Consider the following 18,554-nt stretch of genomic DNA (forward strand, 5'->3'; position numbering starts at 1 on the left):
CACCAGGGGTCCTGACAAAAATCACTGAGTCACACACACAGGCCCCACTGCCTTACTGTACTGTATGTAGCATACTGTACTGCATACTGCATCACTGTACTGGGCTACTGCATACTACGCTGTTTTGCTGATCTGTATTACTTAATTGCTGTGTCGTACCGTTGTATACTGTACTGTATATCTCCATACTCACTTTATTCACATGCACTTTGCTGCACATATCTGTATATACAAATAGCCTATCCCATACACTATTCCCTTCTATTTTGTACCCCCACTTTGAATTATCTTTGAGTCTTATTTTATTTTATTTACATTATTCTATTCACTAACTGCATCACGTTTTAGGAATTAGTTCGTTTCAGTTAGTTAGTTAGCTGGGTAGGAATTAGGTTAGCTATTATGTTCGGTTTAGTAACTATTGTGCATAATCTCCGGGTGCGTTGCAAAGACATTTCACCGCATGTACTGTATGTATGAACGTATGTATATGTATGTGACGAATAGACCTCTTGAATCCTCTTACATCTGCAGTTAACGTGTAACTCCACTTTTGGAAACATTAGGACAAACCGTCGGTATCCGTTTAAATTGATTCACCTTCATTTCGAGTAGTTTGACGTAGTTCAACGTTAAGCTGCCAAAGTTCTCTTCGCAAACGCCGACGCACCCACCGCGGCGCGCCGGATACTTCTGGGTTTGTCGCGTGGTGATGACGTCACGTCAACGGTAATCGGGTTACACCACGTCAAGGTTTTTTTTTCTGATTTCCATTTTTGTTTATTCTACATTTTATTATTACCGTTGGATTAAGTGTGTTTAAGTTACCGCACGCGAGTTAGGAAACGTAATAATTACAAAATGAAAAATGTATGCAGTGATGCTCATCTGTTTTCTTTTTTTATTGATTAGGTAGCTCACCTCTGAGGCCCTGAGGTGGTTGGCTGGAGTCCATCTGAACGTATATAAGCGGTTTCATTTTGGCTTTAGGTGGGAGGAAGGTTTGGATGTTCTGTGGTGAAACACAAGCCAGTGCAGGGTCCTTTTTTTAAATTTATTTTATTTTCTATTACGAGTATCGGGGATCTACTGCCTCTTCCTCCTATTTTTGACGCTCCGTAAACAAACAACAGATATTATTCCGTCTTCAGGGAGTCCACACCGGGTGTCAGTTCCCCTTCTGCTGCTTCTTCTCGAAAAACCTCGTGACTCTCCCTCGTCGCTCTTGGAGCAAGTGTTGTGATGGGGAATGTGAAGCTGACATCCCATCGCCGGGGGCAAGCCGCCATATTCGGGGGGGGGGGGATCACTCGCATTGACTGCGAATTTTGGCCGGTGGGGGGGAAAAAAATATCTCGCGACGATCTTGTGTGAAACATCGACCCTTCTCCTTTCTCCCTCCGTTTTCGTGCGTTTTGTAGATGTTCCCTATTTCTCGATGCAACTGAGTGGACGTGATCCCCCCCCCCCCCCCCCCCCCGAAAGGGCGACGAGAGTCCATAGCAACCCAAACTTGACCTTCCCCGCACTCGGCTGGTTCATCTCCGCATATATTCAGTGTAGACGTTTGCAGTTGGTGGAGCTGAAATTCAATTCAGTTCAATTCGTCGTGGGCGATCAAAGTCGCTGGTTTGAATGGGAACGTATCAGTTCTTCATTTCCGCGCCGAGGTTTTTGTCCTTGACGCCTCAAACCAAAGTATCAGCGTTGAGGTGCGGCGGTTTCATGGGATAGCCGTCATATTATTTATATTTTATACTATTATTATTATTATTATTTTTATTTATATAGAAATATTATTTTTTTTAAATTATTATTTATTTGTCTTGACTTCATATTCGTATCTTTTTTTTTTTTTCTCTCCTTCAAAGCCTTTCCAACCAGTTCCGGTTCCGGTGGGGGCGGTGACGCCGCGGTCACTTGGTGAGCTCGACCCCCCCCCCCCCCCCCCCCCTCTCTCTCCCTTCCAAGCTCCGCCCCCCGTCGCCCTGCGTTCAAACCCCGCTCCCTCGCTCGCGTCGTCGGGGCTTCGGAACGAGCCTCAACCGTCCGGAGCGGGCGGCCCGACGAACGGTCCCAGCGACGGGAACCCACGATGTGACGCGCTGCCGCCGAGTCGGGTAAGAGGGCGCCGGTGTTCGCCGGGGTCGCACGCGGGTGAACGTCGCTGGTGGCAGCGCGGAGGCGGGTAAGCTGTTGTTAGCATGAGCTAGCATCCGGTGCGAGCTGCAGCAGCGGGTCCTCCCGGCGTCCTCACCCGCGGGTTGAGCGGCCACCCGCGGCGTCCTCGCACCCGACGCGTCGCCCTCCCGCACCCTCCGTGTTTAATACGGTGGTTTTACTCGCTGTTTGCCCCGACGTGCTCAAGCCGCCGCCGCCGCCGCGTCCGCCCGAGTGGCGCTGCTAACGTCCGCTGACGAACCTATTCGTTCAAACCGGTGCCGTTGTTCCCGTGGGGCTCCGCGGGGCAACGGCTCCGCGAAGCTCCCCGGGGCAACGGCCCCGTAGGCAACGGCTCCGCGAAGCTCCCCGGGGCAACGGCTCCGTAGACAACGGCTCCGTGTCTCCCCTTTTTGGAACAGAGATAACAATCCGAAAAGCTGCGTCGCTGATCACATTGTCTAAGTATGAATGTGAACGCGGTTAACAATGATTTTCTACTTCTGACAAATCCTTTGTTGACACAGATTTATTGTGATTTTCGATTTCACTCTTAGGTTTTATTGTGTGTTAACATTTATTTGCGGTTTTCCAGTGAAGACGAATTAAGCGTCCACCTGTCTGTAGCGAATGGCGTTATTTGTCATGTGCTTTTAAAATGATTATTCATTTATTATTATGATGATTATTATTGTGTCCTTCCAGACAGTCGAGAACACAATCTTCCCGTTGAGCGAATGTGGAGGCTTTAACAACATGAGCAGCGCAGTAAGTTTCACTCGTCCAAAAACATCACTGTGTTGTTGTTGTTGTTGTTGTTGTTGCGTGACTAAAGTGAGGGAATGAATTCAACTAAATAGTTTGTTAACGCAAGTTGGGTTGTTTTATTTTAAAATGAGTGTTGGCAGGAGAGAGGCCTCCATGGTCGTTGAACACAGGGGGCAAAGTGTGTATATATTTTTTTCATATTATTATAATTGTAAAAATATATCCGCAAGCGACCATTGAAGGGATCCAAGCGCTAAAGGCGGTTTGGATGTCACGGTGCCAGCTCTGCAGGGATGTTCAGCAGGTTTTGTCTGAAGCTGTAACCAGATACGAGGCGATCAGAGTGATGATCAGAGTGTTCGGTGTCATACACTCGCATGTCATGGGTGAATATTAAGTGTTCACAGCATCGGGAATGTTAACACGGCCACGGGGTTGTGAATATCGTTTCCTGTAACCCAACTTGAGTTATAAGCTGTGGTGATCTTCCAGAAAATTGTGAAAATAAAACTGAAAGAGAGAGAGAGAGAGAGAGAGAGATTATTTTCAGTGAAGTCGTGTCGCAGAAACTTGGATCATGAAGGAACCAAAAAGAAAACCAGACAAATCAGTCAGCTGGTAAATAGGCAGCGAGAGTACAGACATCCCTCTTCAGAGACAACTAGGTACGCAGGGATCTGTTGATTTCTTCACCAGGTTTGAGACAGCTGTACTCTAAGGACGGCTCCCTTTGTAGCCCAGACCTCCTCCTTTGTACAGTTTACCTCCTTGGAGAGAGAGAGAGAGAATTGTTTTTTCCATTCGATTGTGTATGTATTTTATTTTATGAATAAATATTGGATTATAAATGCTTTGTTAACCGTAAGAAAATCAATTGACACGTGAGGAGCGATAAAGTTCAATACAAGTTGATCCTGTTTGTTGCACAGTGAACGCTCCCTTAGAGAGCAACGTTGGGTGCCAAGTCGGGCGGAGATGCGACGCACCAGGCGTTCCCTCTCCTCCTTGTTTCACTTTTTGAAGGCAGAACGTTCAGTCGTTCCACAGATGTAGCCATGAAAGGGGGAAATAAACCCCGACCATCACCATCACGTCCTCTGGTGCAGGGATTCCCAACCACTGGCTGGCGGCCCCCGAGTCAACTTTGTGGAAATTGTCACTCGTTGGATCTTACATGATCTATTAACGTGCCGCATCTTTAATCTTCCACCTGTGTGGCGGTGTCAGACCTGAGTTTTCAAACTGATCTCACCTCACCCATCAATCCACATTTCCATCTCCACCTATACTCATGAAACTCGCATCATGACCAAAACAACAACGCTAGTGGGTTTTCGCGAGCGGCTGAAAGGTGGTTGATTTCCAAGCTTTCAAATGGTGCCGTGACTTTGCGCTGCTGTGTTTCCAGACTCCAAGGAGGAAGAGGACGTCTGCGACTCCGCTGGGGACGAGGTGCAGTGACCGTAAAAACAGCCGGGCCGCTAGCACAAGGAGCGCCAGCAGCACGGCGGCGGACGCTAGCAGCACGGCGGCTGACGCAAGCAGCACGCCGGCTGACGCTAGCAGCACGCCGGCTGACGCTAGCTCTGCTAGCCAGCCCGTTGACCCTGCTCCCCTCACAGAAACCATTGATGTATTGGACAGTTCTGTGGCTGGTAAGATGGGGGTCAATGGGGTTGTGCCGACGCTTCGTTTAGCAGGAGTTTAGAGAGGTGTGTGTGTGTGTGTGTGTGTGTGTGTGTGTGTGTGTGTGTGTGTGTGTGTGTGTGTGTGTGTGTGTGTGTGTGTGTGTGTGTGTGTGTGTGTGTGTGTGTGTGTGTGCGCGCGTGTGTGTGTGCGTGCGCGCGCGTGTTTTTAGGGGAAGAGGACGTGGTCGACCTAACGTGTGAGGGAAACGAACTAGCTGCTGTTGTTGACCTGACCAACAATGATTCTGTTGTGGTGAGTAACTTCACTACAGGGTGATGCAAAAACACTATTTTTTTGTTCCTTAGCCTTAAAATTTGTTTTTGCATAAAGCTTTTTTGTTGTTTTTCTTTAATGTCTGTGCTTGGACTGTTTTTAAAATAGGGAGTCTGCTCGGGCTGTGCTCAAAATGTCAGTCCTGTGACGTACTGCAGTGATAGTGGTTTAGGAAAAGAAACACCGCTGGTTCAATGCGCATTAAATCCAACAGGTGGCAGCACAGGCTGATCCCTGTCGGTCGAGCGTTGGAAACGAGTCATGAAATGTGCAAGAGAATGTAAAATACTGAAATAAATACTGCAGCAATGCAACCTGCTTTCATCTACACATAGCAAGACGCCATGCGAGGCTTTCAACTCTTAAGAACAACAGCTGTTTTGTAGCTTTACCGCACGTGCCTCTCTATACGATTCCCACTCGTGTGAAATACGGCCGCTCCCTTGTAACTGGAACTTTCACTCTTCTCGGAGAATGGGGAAACGCTGTAATGTTTCAGTCACAGGGGTTTCACTGTGAAGGTCGTGGGCGTGGCTGGATGAACCCTGACGTCCACGCAGTTCATCAGCACAAACTGCGACGTGATGGAATTTCAAGGTTTCCATTCGAGGCTTGGGCGATTGGCCCAAGTACGAGTCCCCCTGCGGTTGCTAGGCTATCTATTTATTTATTTATTTATTTCTCCATTTTATTTTGCTAATTTAACCTAACCTGTGACGCAAAATTCAAAGCGTGCGCGAATAGGAGCCGGTATCCCGGTGTCGCCGCTTTAAACCGCGCCCGGGTGCATCCCCCCCCCCCCCCCCCCCCGTTTTTAGAGAAATCCTCAAAAAGAAGAAATAAATGACCGTAAAACCTGTTTCCAGGTGGTTCTGAAACAGGCTCTCCCTCATTCTTTGGTTCAGTTCAGATATTAGAGGAACAAGGTGACGGTGCAGAGCTCACACTAGGGATGTAAACACTATGAAATCTCACAGTACGGTATCTCCCAAAATACAGAGGTATATGGTATTTCATGGTATTAAACCCCCCCCATTTTGTTTCCTGTATATTGAATTATTAAATAGTTGATATTTAAAAAAATAAAAAAACGTGGTAAAGCCTCTGACGCGGCGCAGCCAAATAAGCGACGTGCATCAAAATCCCACTTATTTGCACAATTAAAGATGTACTTTCAATTCACCGTCTGTTGCCGCCGCACGGCAGCAGACGATCTATTGTTCTTATCAAAGCAGAAGCTTTCAGTGGAAACTGTCACGCAAACGTCATTAATAAATAATACGACTTAAAGTCAGTTTATTAATGACCATCACTGGAAAGGACACGTGAGAGGATAAAGGACGTGAAGGCGTCGTCAAGAAGTGAAGTTGTTTTGTGTCGTGTACAAACGGTGTCTTTGTCTCTCCCCCCCCCCCTCCACCTCCGGCCGCCGTGGAACCGGATTCAGCTTCTGGACGAAGGTAAAAATACTTTCAATACTTTTACGACCTGCTCGTCACACCTGAGCGCCTGGAGGGAGTCTTTGTGTTTAAATGCTATTGAATCTTAATTTTACCAATCGTTGGAACAGTGACTCCAGGACGCTGCCTTGTGGGACGCCTGTTTGCTGGAACGACGCTTGATGTTCTGTTTTTGACATGTTTTGTGTTTTTTCACCTGTTTTGTGTTTTCCGTTTTTACCTGTTTTGTGTGTTTTTGGTTTTTTTTGTTTTGTTTTTGTTGTTTTTTTTTACACCTGTTTTCTGTTTCCTGGTGACTCGTGTTGTTGCAGGTTCCCAGAGCAGGAGGGAAACCAGCAGTGAGAGTTATGTGGTGAGCAGCGATGAAGAGGAGGATGCCACCGCTCTCCTCAACGCTGCCTTACTCTCCTCCCTGCAGGCCAGCAGTCGAGCCAGGTACTGTAGCCGCCACGCCCTCGCTGCTGTTAGGGGAAAGGTGGATGATGATGATGATGATGACGTACACCATAGTGGACCGTGGATGAGGTGTTATGCCGACCGAAGGTTTACGACTAAGATATTCAAAACTCAACAGACCCTGTGTTTCATTGCCGCCGACTGGGTTCAAAAAGGGAAATTAAAGAAAAGGGTTTTTTTTTTTTGTTTTCATTTTATTTTTATTTTTTCCATCGATTTCATAATTTCTTTCGCAAATTTGTTGTCCAACAACAATAAGTTGTTGAACAACATAAATAGTTGTGATATTTGCGACTAGTGGGAGTGGCTCACTCATCCTTTTTTGCCCATGACCTTTTTTCGCTCCTAAAACCTCCACAACAACAGTTAGAGAGTGACTTATTATTATTATTATTATTATTATTATTATTATTATTATTATTTTGGGGCCATCACCACAATTTTTTGTTTGTTCCAATTCACATCTGGGCCTATAAGCAACAGATTGAGGCTCTGTGAGAATTTCACTGTACTTTCAAAAAATGTGATATTCCGCATTGTGATTGATCGATTATGTAGAAATAGATAGATCTCAAATATCTTCCACAACATTATTTTATTAAAAATAGATCTATAAATGTATGAAATGTCATTGTGTCCTCCCATGTGCTACACAGAATGATGTAGCGGCTGCTACTCCTCAACTACTAGCGTGGTGTTCCACAGAGCGCTAGCTAACGTGTGCCTGGTGTTTCAGGTCGACTCCGGGGACCATCAGCTGTCCTGTGTGTATGGACGCGTATGCAGAGGTGGGTGCCGTTGGAGGTTGATGGAGCCGTGATGCTCTGACACTTAACGGCCTCTGCCGGTACACGGATCCCTGCCGTGCCTCCCCATCCACTGTCTTACAGCGGTTGGGGAGGGGAGTGCCACGCCTGTTTTGGCTGATTAGACTTCTTCTCGGGTTCAAGCTTTGCAGAGCGATTCTGCCACGTTCTGAGGTCAGAAATGTAAAAGTGAGAGGAGGAGGAGGAGGAGGATGATGATGCGGGTGGCCCCCCGCCCCAAAACCGACGGCGGACGAATGGATTAAAAACTTAACTTTACAGCGCGCCTCGCTTGACCTCCGATCTCTCTCTCTCTCTCTCTCTCTCTCTCTCTCTCTCTCTCTCCCCCTCCCCTCCCGCCGCAGATCGTGGACAGCGGCAGACTGGTGGTCTCCACCAAGTGCGGCCATGTTTTCTGCAGCCAGTGCCTCCGCGACGCGCTGGCCCGCTCGCACACCTGCCCCACCTGCCGGAAAAAGCTCACCCATCGACAGTACCACCCCATCTACATCTGAACTGACTCCGCCTCCTCTTCTTCTGCTTTTGTTTTTGGGTTTTTTTTTTTTTTTTTTTGTTTTTTTTCTATTAAAATATGAAGCCAGTACTCTGCTCTTCTAGTGACTTTCGCATGAGATGAAAGAAATGATTATTTTTTATTATTATAATTATTATTATTTTTCTTCGTGTTATTATTTAAATTTCAATAAACAATGTATTTGTGCTGGTGAGAGCGGAGGCACCGTGTTCTGACTGGGCGACGCGTTGGAGCCTCGTTTAAAGCCGGTCGTTCCTCTCGTAACTTCCCCGGCTGTAGAAGCGCTTTGACATGAAGCGGAGAATGAACTGTTTGTTTTTCATTAGATCAGAAAGTTAAGTTTTTTTTTTTTTTTATTATTAATTCGTCCTCCGTCGGTTTGGGGGAGGGAGTTCAGCTCACGGACGACTCGCTCCGTGCGGTGACCTTCACTCGCCAACGCATCAGGGATTTCAAAAAAAAAAAAAAGGAGGGACAAAGAATGTCTATTTGTTTTTTTCTTCTTTTGCCTTCAAATAGTCTTTTGCACACATGGAAACATCCCAGATACAAATACCTTATTAAAATCCTTGATGAATGTGAAGCTGTGTGGGGAACTGGACGCGGGGGGGCGACGACTCACTTTGGGGCTTTTTCTCAAAGTGAAGCCCAGCGCTCGTTCTGGCCTTTCCACAAATACTTAATTTTATCAGTTGTTTGAAATGTATTTCAGTTAACGATTAAAACAGTTCTGATAAAAACAGTACTTGAGTGTTGGCCGTCGGCAAATTAATATTTGCAAAGTTATTAAACGTATTTGTTTGAATTAATGCTGCATAAAGCATAGCAATTGGTTAATATTCAAATTGATTTTGTTCCTTTTTTTTTTTTTTTTTTTCCAAATTGTACTGTGAGAAACTGACGTTATTTAGAACAAGGTCCAATAAACATTTGCTGTGCATTTCCATTTGATTATTCGGTTGGTTGGTTTGTTTTGCTTTGTCTCGGAAATGACACCAGTTTTTACTTTTGAAAAACATTCATGTTTTGTTTTGACTGAAATGCCAAAACCCACCCTCTTTTCACAAGCTCTCCACAAACCCCCACACGAAAGCTTTCCAAGCGACAGGCGCCGACGTGGACTCTCGATTTGTCCGTTCATTTGTGTCTGGGCCTCAGATGTGTGCAAAACATCGTGTCGAATATGTCTCTGAATGTACTCCCCTCCGAATCCCCAAATCGAGTTTGAATGGACGTGGACTCCTCTGAATCTGAAACTTGTTTTTGCTCCTGTTTGGAAGCAGCGGGGCTCTCCAGAGGACGCTTTTACACTTTTCATCAAAGCTCTGCCAAAACTGGCTCCTGTTTGCAGCCCACATACTGTATATTGTGTTGTGTAAATAATGTACATACCTGTATACTCCGTGTACACAGGCTTAGTGACTCTGTTCCAATAAAACGGTTGTAAAATAATAAAGGGTCTTGTTCAAAGACCCTGGAAGCTGCTGTGCCACGTCTCCTCACGTTGAAGCCAACCAGGGAACCTTGTTTCACGACGGAAATATCCACATGTATTTGCTGTAGATCTTCATGGAGTTGATCGGAATCTTGCTTTACACAGGGTTCTCACCAGGTCCTTGGGCCTGCTTGAAGTGCTTGAATCTTGTCCTCGTATATTCAAGTACGGCAGTACTTTGAAAATAGACCTTTGTGTGCTGAAGTGCTTGAAATGTCCTTGGGGGGGAAAAAAACACTGATATTCCTTCTGGTTTTGTTATTCAAATCGTGAAGTGATACACATTTTCTAGAATGTCTTTCACCACATAGCTGATGCTGGGAATTGAATCCACAGGGTTGGAAATACACACTTAGAAAAGTAGATGACAGTGCCATTGATTATAGATATATAGATTATACAGTAGATACACTAATATAAATAATAGACAATGAGACTAAAGAACTATGAATTTCATTTTGTAATGCCAGAAGCTGACCCGACCTCTAAACCCTAGTTAAACGTGACCCTTCTTGAAAATTGAAAGCGAGGATGTAAAATAATAATAATAATAATAATAATAATATTAACATACATAATAATAATAATAAATGCAACATTAGATTGTCTGTTGAAATGACTGGAAAACATTATACACCTTAGTTTGAAAATATCAACAGGGTGTCTCTATTCTCGCTGTCTCTATATTTAATGATGTCAACAGTCATTTAAGAATGACGTCACAGGAAAACTATGACCCAGGCTCCTTACTGTACCAGGTCCTTGAGGTGCTTGAAATGCTTGAATTTTATCCGGAGAAGTACTGGCGCACCTTGAAAATAGTCACTTTTGTGTTGAAGTGAAGTGAAAATCGGGCAATGCAAATTGTATGTAAAATGTAAATTAAATACTCCTCCTCCTCCTCCCCCTCTCCACCTCCCCCTCTCCTCCTCCTCCTCCTCCTCCTCCCCCTCTCCTCCTCCTCCTCCCCCTCTCCACCTCCCCCTCTCCTCCTCCTCCTCCTCCTCCTCCCCCTCTCCTCCTCCTCCTCTCCCTCTCAACCTCCCCCTCTCCACCTCCTCGGAGCTTCTGGAAGCATCTGGGCCTGAGAAGGTGCTTCCTGACCCGGATGAGTCAGAGCCAGCGATGGTGAGTCACCGTCAGCTGATGGAGGTGGAGGAGGATGTGGAGGCCGGGCCCACTCTCAGATGGAACATGTGTTAGTGATCTCTGCACAAAACACATCACGTCATATTCTGGGATGTTCTCTATGAACTTTATTATTACTAGGACAGCGCGGTTATCCTATTATATCATAGAGTTGGTTTTGGTTTTGATAAATGCACCTGGAGAGACGAGAGACTTGGAAATGTCATATTTACTAAAACACAAGGTCGTCCTGAGGAATTTATTGAAAAAGGGCCCGAAACTATATTTTGAGAATTTCCCTTTAGTTCAACATTAATAATTTGAGCCCGAGACGCGAAAATTGAAAATAATTCACAGAGGAAGGATCAAGATCCTTCCAGGTCTAAATGGACGACGGGCGACGGGCGACTCATTTTCATTAAAGCACTTGATTGTTTGATTTTTATGACAATTTGATGATGACTGTAAAGCACGTTGAGTTAAACGTTGCATCACACTATACAAATAGAGGTTATTATTGTTATAATAATGATGATAATAATAATAATAATAATAATAATAATGATGATAATAATAATCCTAATAATAATCATAATAATAATGATGATAATAACAAAAACAACAACGATAATAAGTATTATAATTATAATATAATAAAAACATTAATAAATAAATACAAATAAAAAACTTCTCCAATTATTCAAATTCAGAGTTTGTCGTTGGAATTTTGAGTGTTTTTAAATCATTATGTTTAAATCATATAAATTAATTGTTTTATAATACTAATATTTTAATCATTACTTGTTTACATCAATGCAAACCGTAACGTTTTACTTGCAGCGTATTGTGTTTGTTTTGCATGTGGATATAGAATGATGTGTTACATTAAAAACCCTCAAAAATCAATCAACTCATCATCATGTGACGCTGTCATTTGGAAATTCCCAGTTTGGAAAGTGCTTCGTCATTCCCGCCTCCCCCATTGGTCAGCTCCCGAAAGCCCCGCCTCTTTGTTTACATAGCGGCGGGCGGCCGTCGAGAGGTTTGTGAGATTATTATTATTATTATTATTATTTGTATCGTTTTTTGAAATCAGAAAATGATTAAACACAAATAAATGAATAAAATAAAAGACAACGAATCGATCAGTAAATCAAAGTGGTTATGTGACCGTCCATCTCGGTGCGGAAATTCCCGATTTGGAAAGCGCTTCGTCATTCCTGCCTTTCCCATTGGCCAGCTCAGGGGAAGCCCCGCCCCGCTTCCAACCTCGGTATAAATACCTCCGCGGCGGGCAGCGGGGCAAAAGCGTCTGAGCCCGAACCCCGTACGCAGAGCGCCGTCACACGCCGTCGTTTGAGTCACCCTCCAGCGCCGCGCCGTCATGCCGCTGACCGTCAAAGCCTACCTGCTCGGCAGGGAGGACTCGCACAAGGAGGTCCGCCGCTTCACCCTGGAGGCGTTGGTGTACCCTCTGCTGAACAGGAAGGTGGCCGAGGTGTTCCCCGGCCTCGGCGGAGTCACCTACCAGATGTACTACAAAGGTAAAGGAGGGCAATGGAGGACGCTTGTTGTTGTTCACTCTATACGTGGTGGTTTTACTGATTAAAAACAAAGAAACCATCGCCGTCACTTTATATGTCTTCGTTTAAAACCCAGAGAATTATAATACCCAAACAAGAGTGATATTTTAAAGAAGATGCACGTTGAGAAGGTTTACAGGAATACGACCGACTCCACTGCCGACATCTCACTTGTAGCCGGCGCGTTGTCTCGTTTCGTTCCATTACATAATAATCAGAATCATAATAATCCAGGTCGTCGTTGATCGCGTCATGCCGGAAGGAAGGACCTCTCGCGCGAACCAACGTTTCGCCGAGATTGAACACATGACGTCACAGTCGTGTTGTCGATTTAGTCGAAAAGTGTTTTTGTTTTAATTTTTAATTTTTTTGGACTTGAAACCGTTGTGACTGTGGCTCGGTCACAAATAAGAAGCAGATGTCGTCATCGTGTTTATTTAATGGAAGGGCAAAGTACCAGGCAGACAGAACAAACAAGTCTATTTGTATTTTATTTGATTTACCTTTTTTTTAATTTTTGCATCATTTTATTCTTAACAATTCTTCAGAGACTTGAGACTTTGGGTCCACACCATTTTAGTCTATAAAACAAATACACGCTAAGAGCTAAAAACCCTGAACATACTATATGATAAAATGTTATTTTAAGTTTTTTTTTTTTTTTTTACTTTTTCAAGACTTATGTTTATTTTCTGCACGTTCTGTCATGGAAGTTGCACGACAAATATTACAGAATCAAAGACGCACGGGGATCCTCATTTAGTTGTTTTCAGAAGTAAAACTGGTTCCGCGTGTCACTCCAACTCGTTTTCGCCCCAAAACCCAATCAATTGTTGCTGGAAGTGACGCCGTTTAATCCTCCAGAGCAGCTCAGTTCGAAATCGGCATTCTCTTAATTACGGATCATTTGATGGAATCCGAGCAGCATAACCCATCCACCAAAACAATATTTGTTATATCTATGAAACCAAGATGTCATTTACTGGTAACTAATAGCTACTAAAGAGTGTTTATTTTTTGTGTGCGCGCGCTGGCAATTTTAGGATGAAATGTTCCACCCCGGCACATTCCTTCATCCCCCGGTCTCAAGTCTCGCTTGGGACTAAATAAAAGCTGTGTTTACAGTATTTTGGGTTGCATCCCAATCAGACTGAACCTTTGTCTGTTTCCCTCCAGATGAGGACGGGGACATGATCGCGTTCTCCTCCAATGACGAGCTGGCGATCGGTCAGAACTACATGAAGGACAACACCTTCCACATCTTCATTAAAGGTACTAATATCAAATAGTTCAGAGTTCCAGTGGCCACATCATCACCTCCCAAACAAATTAGTTTCCGAGTTTCCCATGAATGCCGCATCGCTTCCTGCTTGGAAGCTGCTTGTTGTTTTTAAATGAGTGTAAACAAACAGATGGATTTATAATGCCTAGTTGGTCTTCGCCCTTATTTTGGTGTGTAACTTTGAAAACAGATAAGTACAGGATAAATAATCAGTGTTTTTAAGGTTCTACTGCGAAGCAGGGAGAGCTATTGTTATTGCCGGAATTCTCATTTATTTTCTTCAATAACTCATTCGTACATTGGTAACTTTTTGTCCATTTTGGCAAACCTATAGTCCAGGCTACACGTAACCTGGACACGAACAATGGCACTGATTGGCCCAGAGGGGGCGCTATAGCATGCCTTCTGAGTCTTGACTCATTGCTGCCACCGTTTGTCCCAGCAAAGTCAAACTTGATACACACGCAGCTGGACATTCTGCACAATTTAGCATTTGGGACCTATAACATCCCCCGATAATGTTTTTCTGCCTTTTTTATTTTCTTCAAACCTTCAAAAATCATCTCATGAACCCTTAGTCCCAATGACATGGAATTTGCAGGGCAGGTCCACAGGATACGCATGAGCATAGTTTGAGGAAAGCTAAGGGATTGGTCAGAAATTGGCAAAATTATTAGGCAATCAACTTAAGAGAATTGGGCAAAAGCATTTGATTTCCCGTAAAATCGCAACACCGCAATAAATCCACCGAAATTGTCAGGGCAGCCAGACACATGAGGGTAAGCATGTCGACCGAGTGCCGTGAGGAAACTTTGATATTTGAAGAAAATATTGAATAAAATGTTTGTGTTGTGCAAAATTACACTTGCATCAAGAGCACCCGGATGCAGACAAAACGGCGGACGTTGACAGGAAATCTACATGATGTGAATTAATGAGTTACTACATTGTTACAGTAATTTAGGGCTGCATTACCGTCACAGCCATCTTGAGTTGTCCACACATTACGTTAATTAATTTGGTGAGAAAAGCACATAAAAGCACTAAAATATCATAGTTAACATGAATGATTATTTTGCCGTGGTCTGCAGAGGCCCTCATACGGTTTCTTCCGAACTGCCTTTCAGAGAAGAAGGAGCACCGCCGTGACTTCCCCCTCCACGCCTTTCCCGGCGGCGTCCCCCCATTCACCTTCCCTCCCCCTCCTCCCCCCGGGGCCCCCTTCGGGCCCCTCCCTCCTCACCACCCACCCAACATGGTGCACCCCAACGTGACGTGCGACTGCTGCGAGGGCCCCGTCGCCGGCACCCGCTTCAAGTGCACCGTGTGCCCGGACTACGACCTGTGCTCGGCCTGCCAGGCCAAGGGGCTGCACAAGGAGCACGCCCTGCTGCCCATCTGGCTCCCGCTCAACAACATGTTTGAGGTGAGGACCCTCCTGTTCAAGCTGCTCAGCACACTGAGGCCGTTGCTTTTCTGCTCTTTTTTTAGCCAAGTACGTTACGGTCCAGGAATTGACTTGGCAGATTTAATTTATAACATATGCCAAGTGTTTCCATGTATGTGGGGAAACACTGTGATGGGTATATTTGGTTTATCCGTTTTCCCTGCTATTTGGGGATTTGGCTATGTTAAAAATTATAATTTGATAATAAAATCAATCTTTATATTTTTATTTTAGGGTATTAAAATGTACACATCCTTTATTGTAAAGACAACAATTTATACATTTCTGAAGGTAAATGCACAAGATTGTTTAACACATTGGAAAATTTTTTTTGGAATTGAATGTTTAACTATAGCACTAGAGAACTATTATTCCCAGACTCTTCTGAACACACGTTTTTAAACAATGGGCCTCGCGAAACACAATTATTTGGTCTCTTGTCCAGTGGTTTCCTCGTGGAAAATGGATGAGGAAGATGAGGCACTGCATGTGGAACCAGAACCAGCCGGGAGCCAGTGGGACTCAATCCGGTCCTGGTCCTGCAGCAGCCCAGCCTGCCGACAAGAGCACCAACACCTCTGGTGAGGCCCGGACCCGGACCAGGAAATGTACTTTCATCCAGTTCTGCAACTAACTGGAATTTGGTTGATTGTCTTTGCAATGTAATAAAAATTAATTACTTTTTAGGTGTAGATCCTAATCCTCCGGGAACGTCTCAGGTCAATGCTGACTTGCTGAAGAAACTTGGTGAGGAAGTGGCGGCCATGTTGAGTCCGTTAGGTAAATCATCAGCAGTCTTTTTTTTCTTTTTTTTTTCCCTTCATATAACGAGCAGAATCGTTTCATGAAGTTTGACAAAATTCAGACTCAAGTACAATTTTGTAAATTTGACAAAAAAGTTGCAAGATTGGTACGCCCAGTTTCCCCTCATTTAGCTCCATAAGTCTGACAGCTTCCAGCATAACCCAATCAAATGAGAAGTTTGCGTCCATCTTGTAACCTGGCCTCTGACTCGGTCCTGTCGCTGCGTTTCTAGGCATCGATGTGGATATCGACGTGGAGCACGAAGGCCACAGGAGCAAGGTGACTGTCACTGAGTCTGGTGGTCCTGTGGCCCCGGGGGGGGCCGGGCCTTCGGAGGGAGTGCGGGACCAGAGCACCGAGATGGAGGATGCAGCCGATGTGGCGAACACGAGCAAGGAAGCCAGGGTAGATATTCCTCTAAATTTGATTGAATGAGAGTTGGCACTAGTTTGAAAGCCATACCGTAACTATAGTTTTAGTAATACAAGGGTAACATTGGCGCCAAAGGATCAAATATAAAATTACGTGTGTAGAAAAGGGGTTGGGGAAAAAACGTGTTACATATCTGAAATAAAACACCAACCGAGCAGTAGGGCTGGGCATCGAAATTCCAGACTTGAATGTTATCGACCAAATTGCACTCGTACCAACGAGCATTGAAACATTAAGAGGCCTTCGATTCCAAATTCAGATAAAAGTATTTTATTTGTTCTGCATCAATTAGGCATACGTGGAATTTAAGGGTCTGTGCAGTAAATAACCAGGTAATTCTATTGTTGTTTAAAGGGATGAGATGTTCCTTTCAAAGTAGCATGTCCATCACTCAGTATTTAACGTATAAAATAATAATGAACTCTTCAGTTGTATTGTTTGGAACCAGTATTGAAGGTATTTCTACTCTGCTTTCGGCGCAGTTACACTATCTGTTTTTTAAACTTCCTGGTGCTTTTTCTCCATAGGGCCAGAAGGAACCGGGCATCGAGGAGGAGTGGACCCACTTGAGCTCCAAAGAGGTGGACCCCTCCACAGGGGAGCTGCAGTCCCTGGTCGGCCCCCTCTCCGAGGACCCGCAGGGCCCCACAGGTCTACGCGAAGCCGCCCTGTATCCGCACCTCCCCCAAGGTTTGTTTTTGAGTTGTTTCACTATGCCTATGTAAACTGTTTTGCAGGCGTACAGCAAAATGTGGGATTTCCAATTATATTACCCATGGCACACCACAAAAAGGGGTTAACTATTTACTTTATTTTTTAACCTGTCTCGTCAGCGTACTTGGCATACACAGTATTTGTGCCATTGCATCCTAGGACAGAGTTAGTCTGCAAGGGGAGTTAAACTCCATCACCGATAACTCTTTATTCATTCTTTAATCAATAACTCTGTCCTGTGGGATGACAAGAGCATACACAGGACCATCAACCTTTTTGGAGAATGATCTTGTCAACAACAGACCACGAGGTTGGAATTGTCATTATTATTATTAATAAAAGGCCGTGCAACCACCCCAGCAGCTGTATAGACACTCCACGTCTGAAGGGAAGCTCTGAGCACCCCACCCTGCAGCCACTTGAAGAGCGGTGGAACAACACCGCAACGCCCAGAGGAGCATAAACGTGTCCAGGCACGGCACACAGCCAGGTCCCATGCCAACAGATCAACACCCACACCATTTATTTTGTGGGAGGGAAGAATATTGCCCCTGGCGGGTCTTGTCACGAGACTTGTAGCAGGTGAACTGTCAGATTGCGCCACAAGCTGTCTGGGCACAATTTGCTCAACCCAAGATAAACATTGTACTGCTGTAACCGCTTGCCAGATGGGTGTGTCCGCTCCTGAAGGTGCACCATGGAAGGCGAGAGGGCAACAGGCAGAGCTGGGACGTATTAAAGCTCGGCCATGCACCATGTCCACCTCGGCTGCAGACAACATGTTAATGGACAACTAGTACAGGCCTCGTGAGGGCAGTGCAATTTGTGCAGGGGCCAGAACAGAAGCTTTTGGTGTCTCGGGGTCTTCCCTGTCTTGCTACACAGCCTCACACTAGTGGTTAACAGCAGCTGGGGGACATGAAAAAGCCAATACCTGCTGACAATGTCTGCCACGCACTTGCAGGTCTTAAGCACCCAAATTCAGGCCTGTTTCAGCTGCAGCCACTGTCAGGGACTCACTTCTGATCAGCTGCAACCCGTCTGTGATGGAGGTTCTGGCAGGGGTTTTCTGGTACTTCAAGTCTCTTTTTAAGACTGGCCATCCTGCCATACCAATTAAGGCCACAACAGCACGACACGCCACCCCCTTGGTGGCTGAGGCTGCGCTTTGTCACATACATACTTTCATACATATACGCAGTGAAATATCTTCGTCTTGTGATGTGCAATTTTGAACGAATAGTTTGAAACCACTGACTGAAGACTCAGGAGTGACGAGCCCTCACCTCCACAAACAGCCCTCCATCTAGCTCGACAACGCGTCACCCACACTATTAACTCTTTACTCATTAAATGTATCAAGTAAAATACTGTATTAATCTAGTCCTGTGAGTCCTGTGAAAGAAACCACTTTGGCGCTTGTTTCAACTCCTTTCTCAGCCCGCCCCCTGCTCTAGCTGATTGGTCCGGCATGTGCTGAAGTCAAGGCAAGAGTCAGTGACTCGGGTTGCAAATCACTTAG

The 18,554-nt window shown here is 45.0% G+C and overlaps 2 protein-coding genes across 3 annotated transcripts in view; both read left to right on the forward strand.

Annotated features, from left to right (window-relative positions):
• The first annotated feature begins 1,985 nt into the window (after window positions 1-1,985).
• On the forward strand, window positions 1,986-9,093 carry rnf4 (ring finger protein 4). Its single transcript, XM_080008589.1, has 8 exons — window positions 1,986-2,120; window positions 2,866-2,928; window positions 4,337-4,583; window positions 4,787-4,869; window positions 6,338-6,350; window positions 6,662-6,785; window positions 7,543-7,594; window positions 7,978-9,093. Exons 2-8 carry the CDS (start codon window positions 2,917-2,919, stop codon window positions 8,125-8,127), a joined length of 681 nt encoding a protein of 226 aa, XP_079864715.1. The 5' UTR covers window positions 1,986-2,120; window positions 2,866-2,916; the 3' UTR covers window positions 8,128-9,093.
• A 2,997-nt stretch (window positions 9,094-12,090) lies between these two features.
• Window positions 12,091-18,554, forward strand: part of sqstm1 (sequestosome 1) — a 7,858-nt gene continuing 1,394 nt past the window's right edge. Inside the window, exons 1-7 of one of the 2 annotated variants that reach the window (XM_080008499.1) lie at window positions 12,091-12,314; window positions 13,530-13,625; window positions 14,763-15,061; window positions 15,528-15,690; window positions 15,770-15,862; window positions 16,119-16,291; window positions 16,846-17,008. In XM_080008499.1, coding sequence (XP_079864625.1) covers window positions 12,155-12,314; window positions 13,530-13,625; window positions 14,763-15,061; window positions 15,528-15,690; window positions 15,770-15,862; window positions 16,119-16,291; window positions 16,846-17,008 — 1,147 coding nt within the window. In that variant the 5' untranslated portion in view covers window positions 12,091-12,154. The remainder of the gene's footprint in view (window positions 12,315-13,529; window positions 13,626-14,762; window positions 15,062-15,527; window positions 15,691-15,769; window positions 15,863-16,118; window positions 16,292-16,845; window positions 17,009-18,554) is intronic. The other variant, XM_080008500.1, reaches the window with a different exon arrangement.

The sequence above is a fragment of the Zeus faber genome, assembly GCF_960531495.2.
Source record: "Zeus faber genome assembly, chromosome: 10".
Taxonomy (NCBI): Eukaryota; Metazoa; Chordata; class Actinopteri; order Zeiformes; family Zeidae; genus Zeus; species Zeus faber.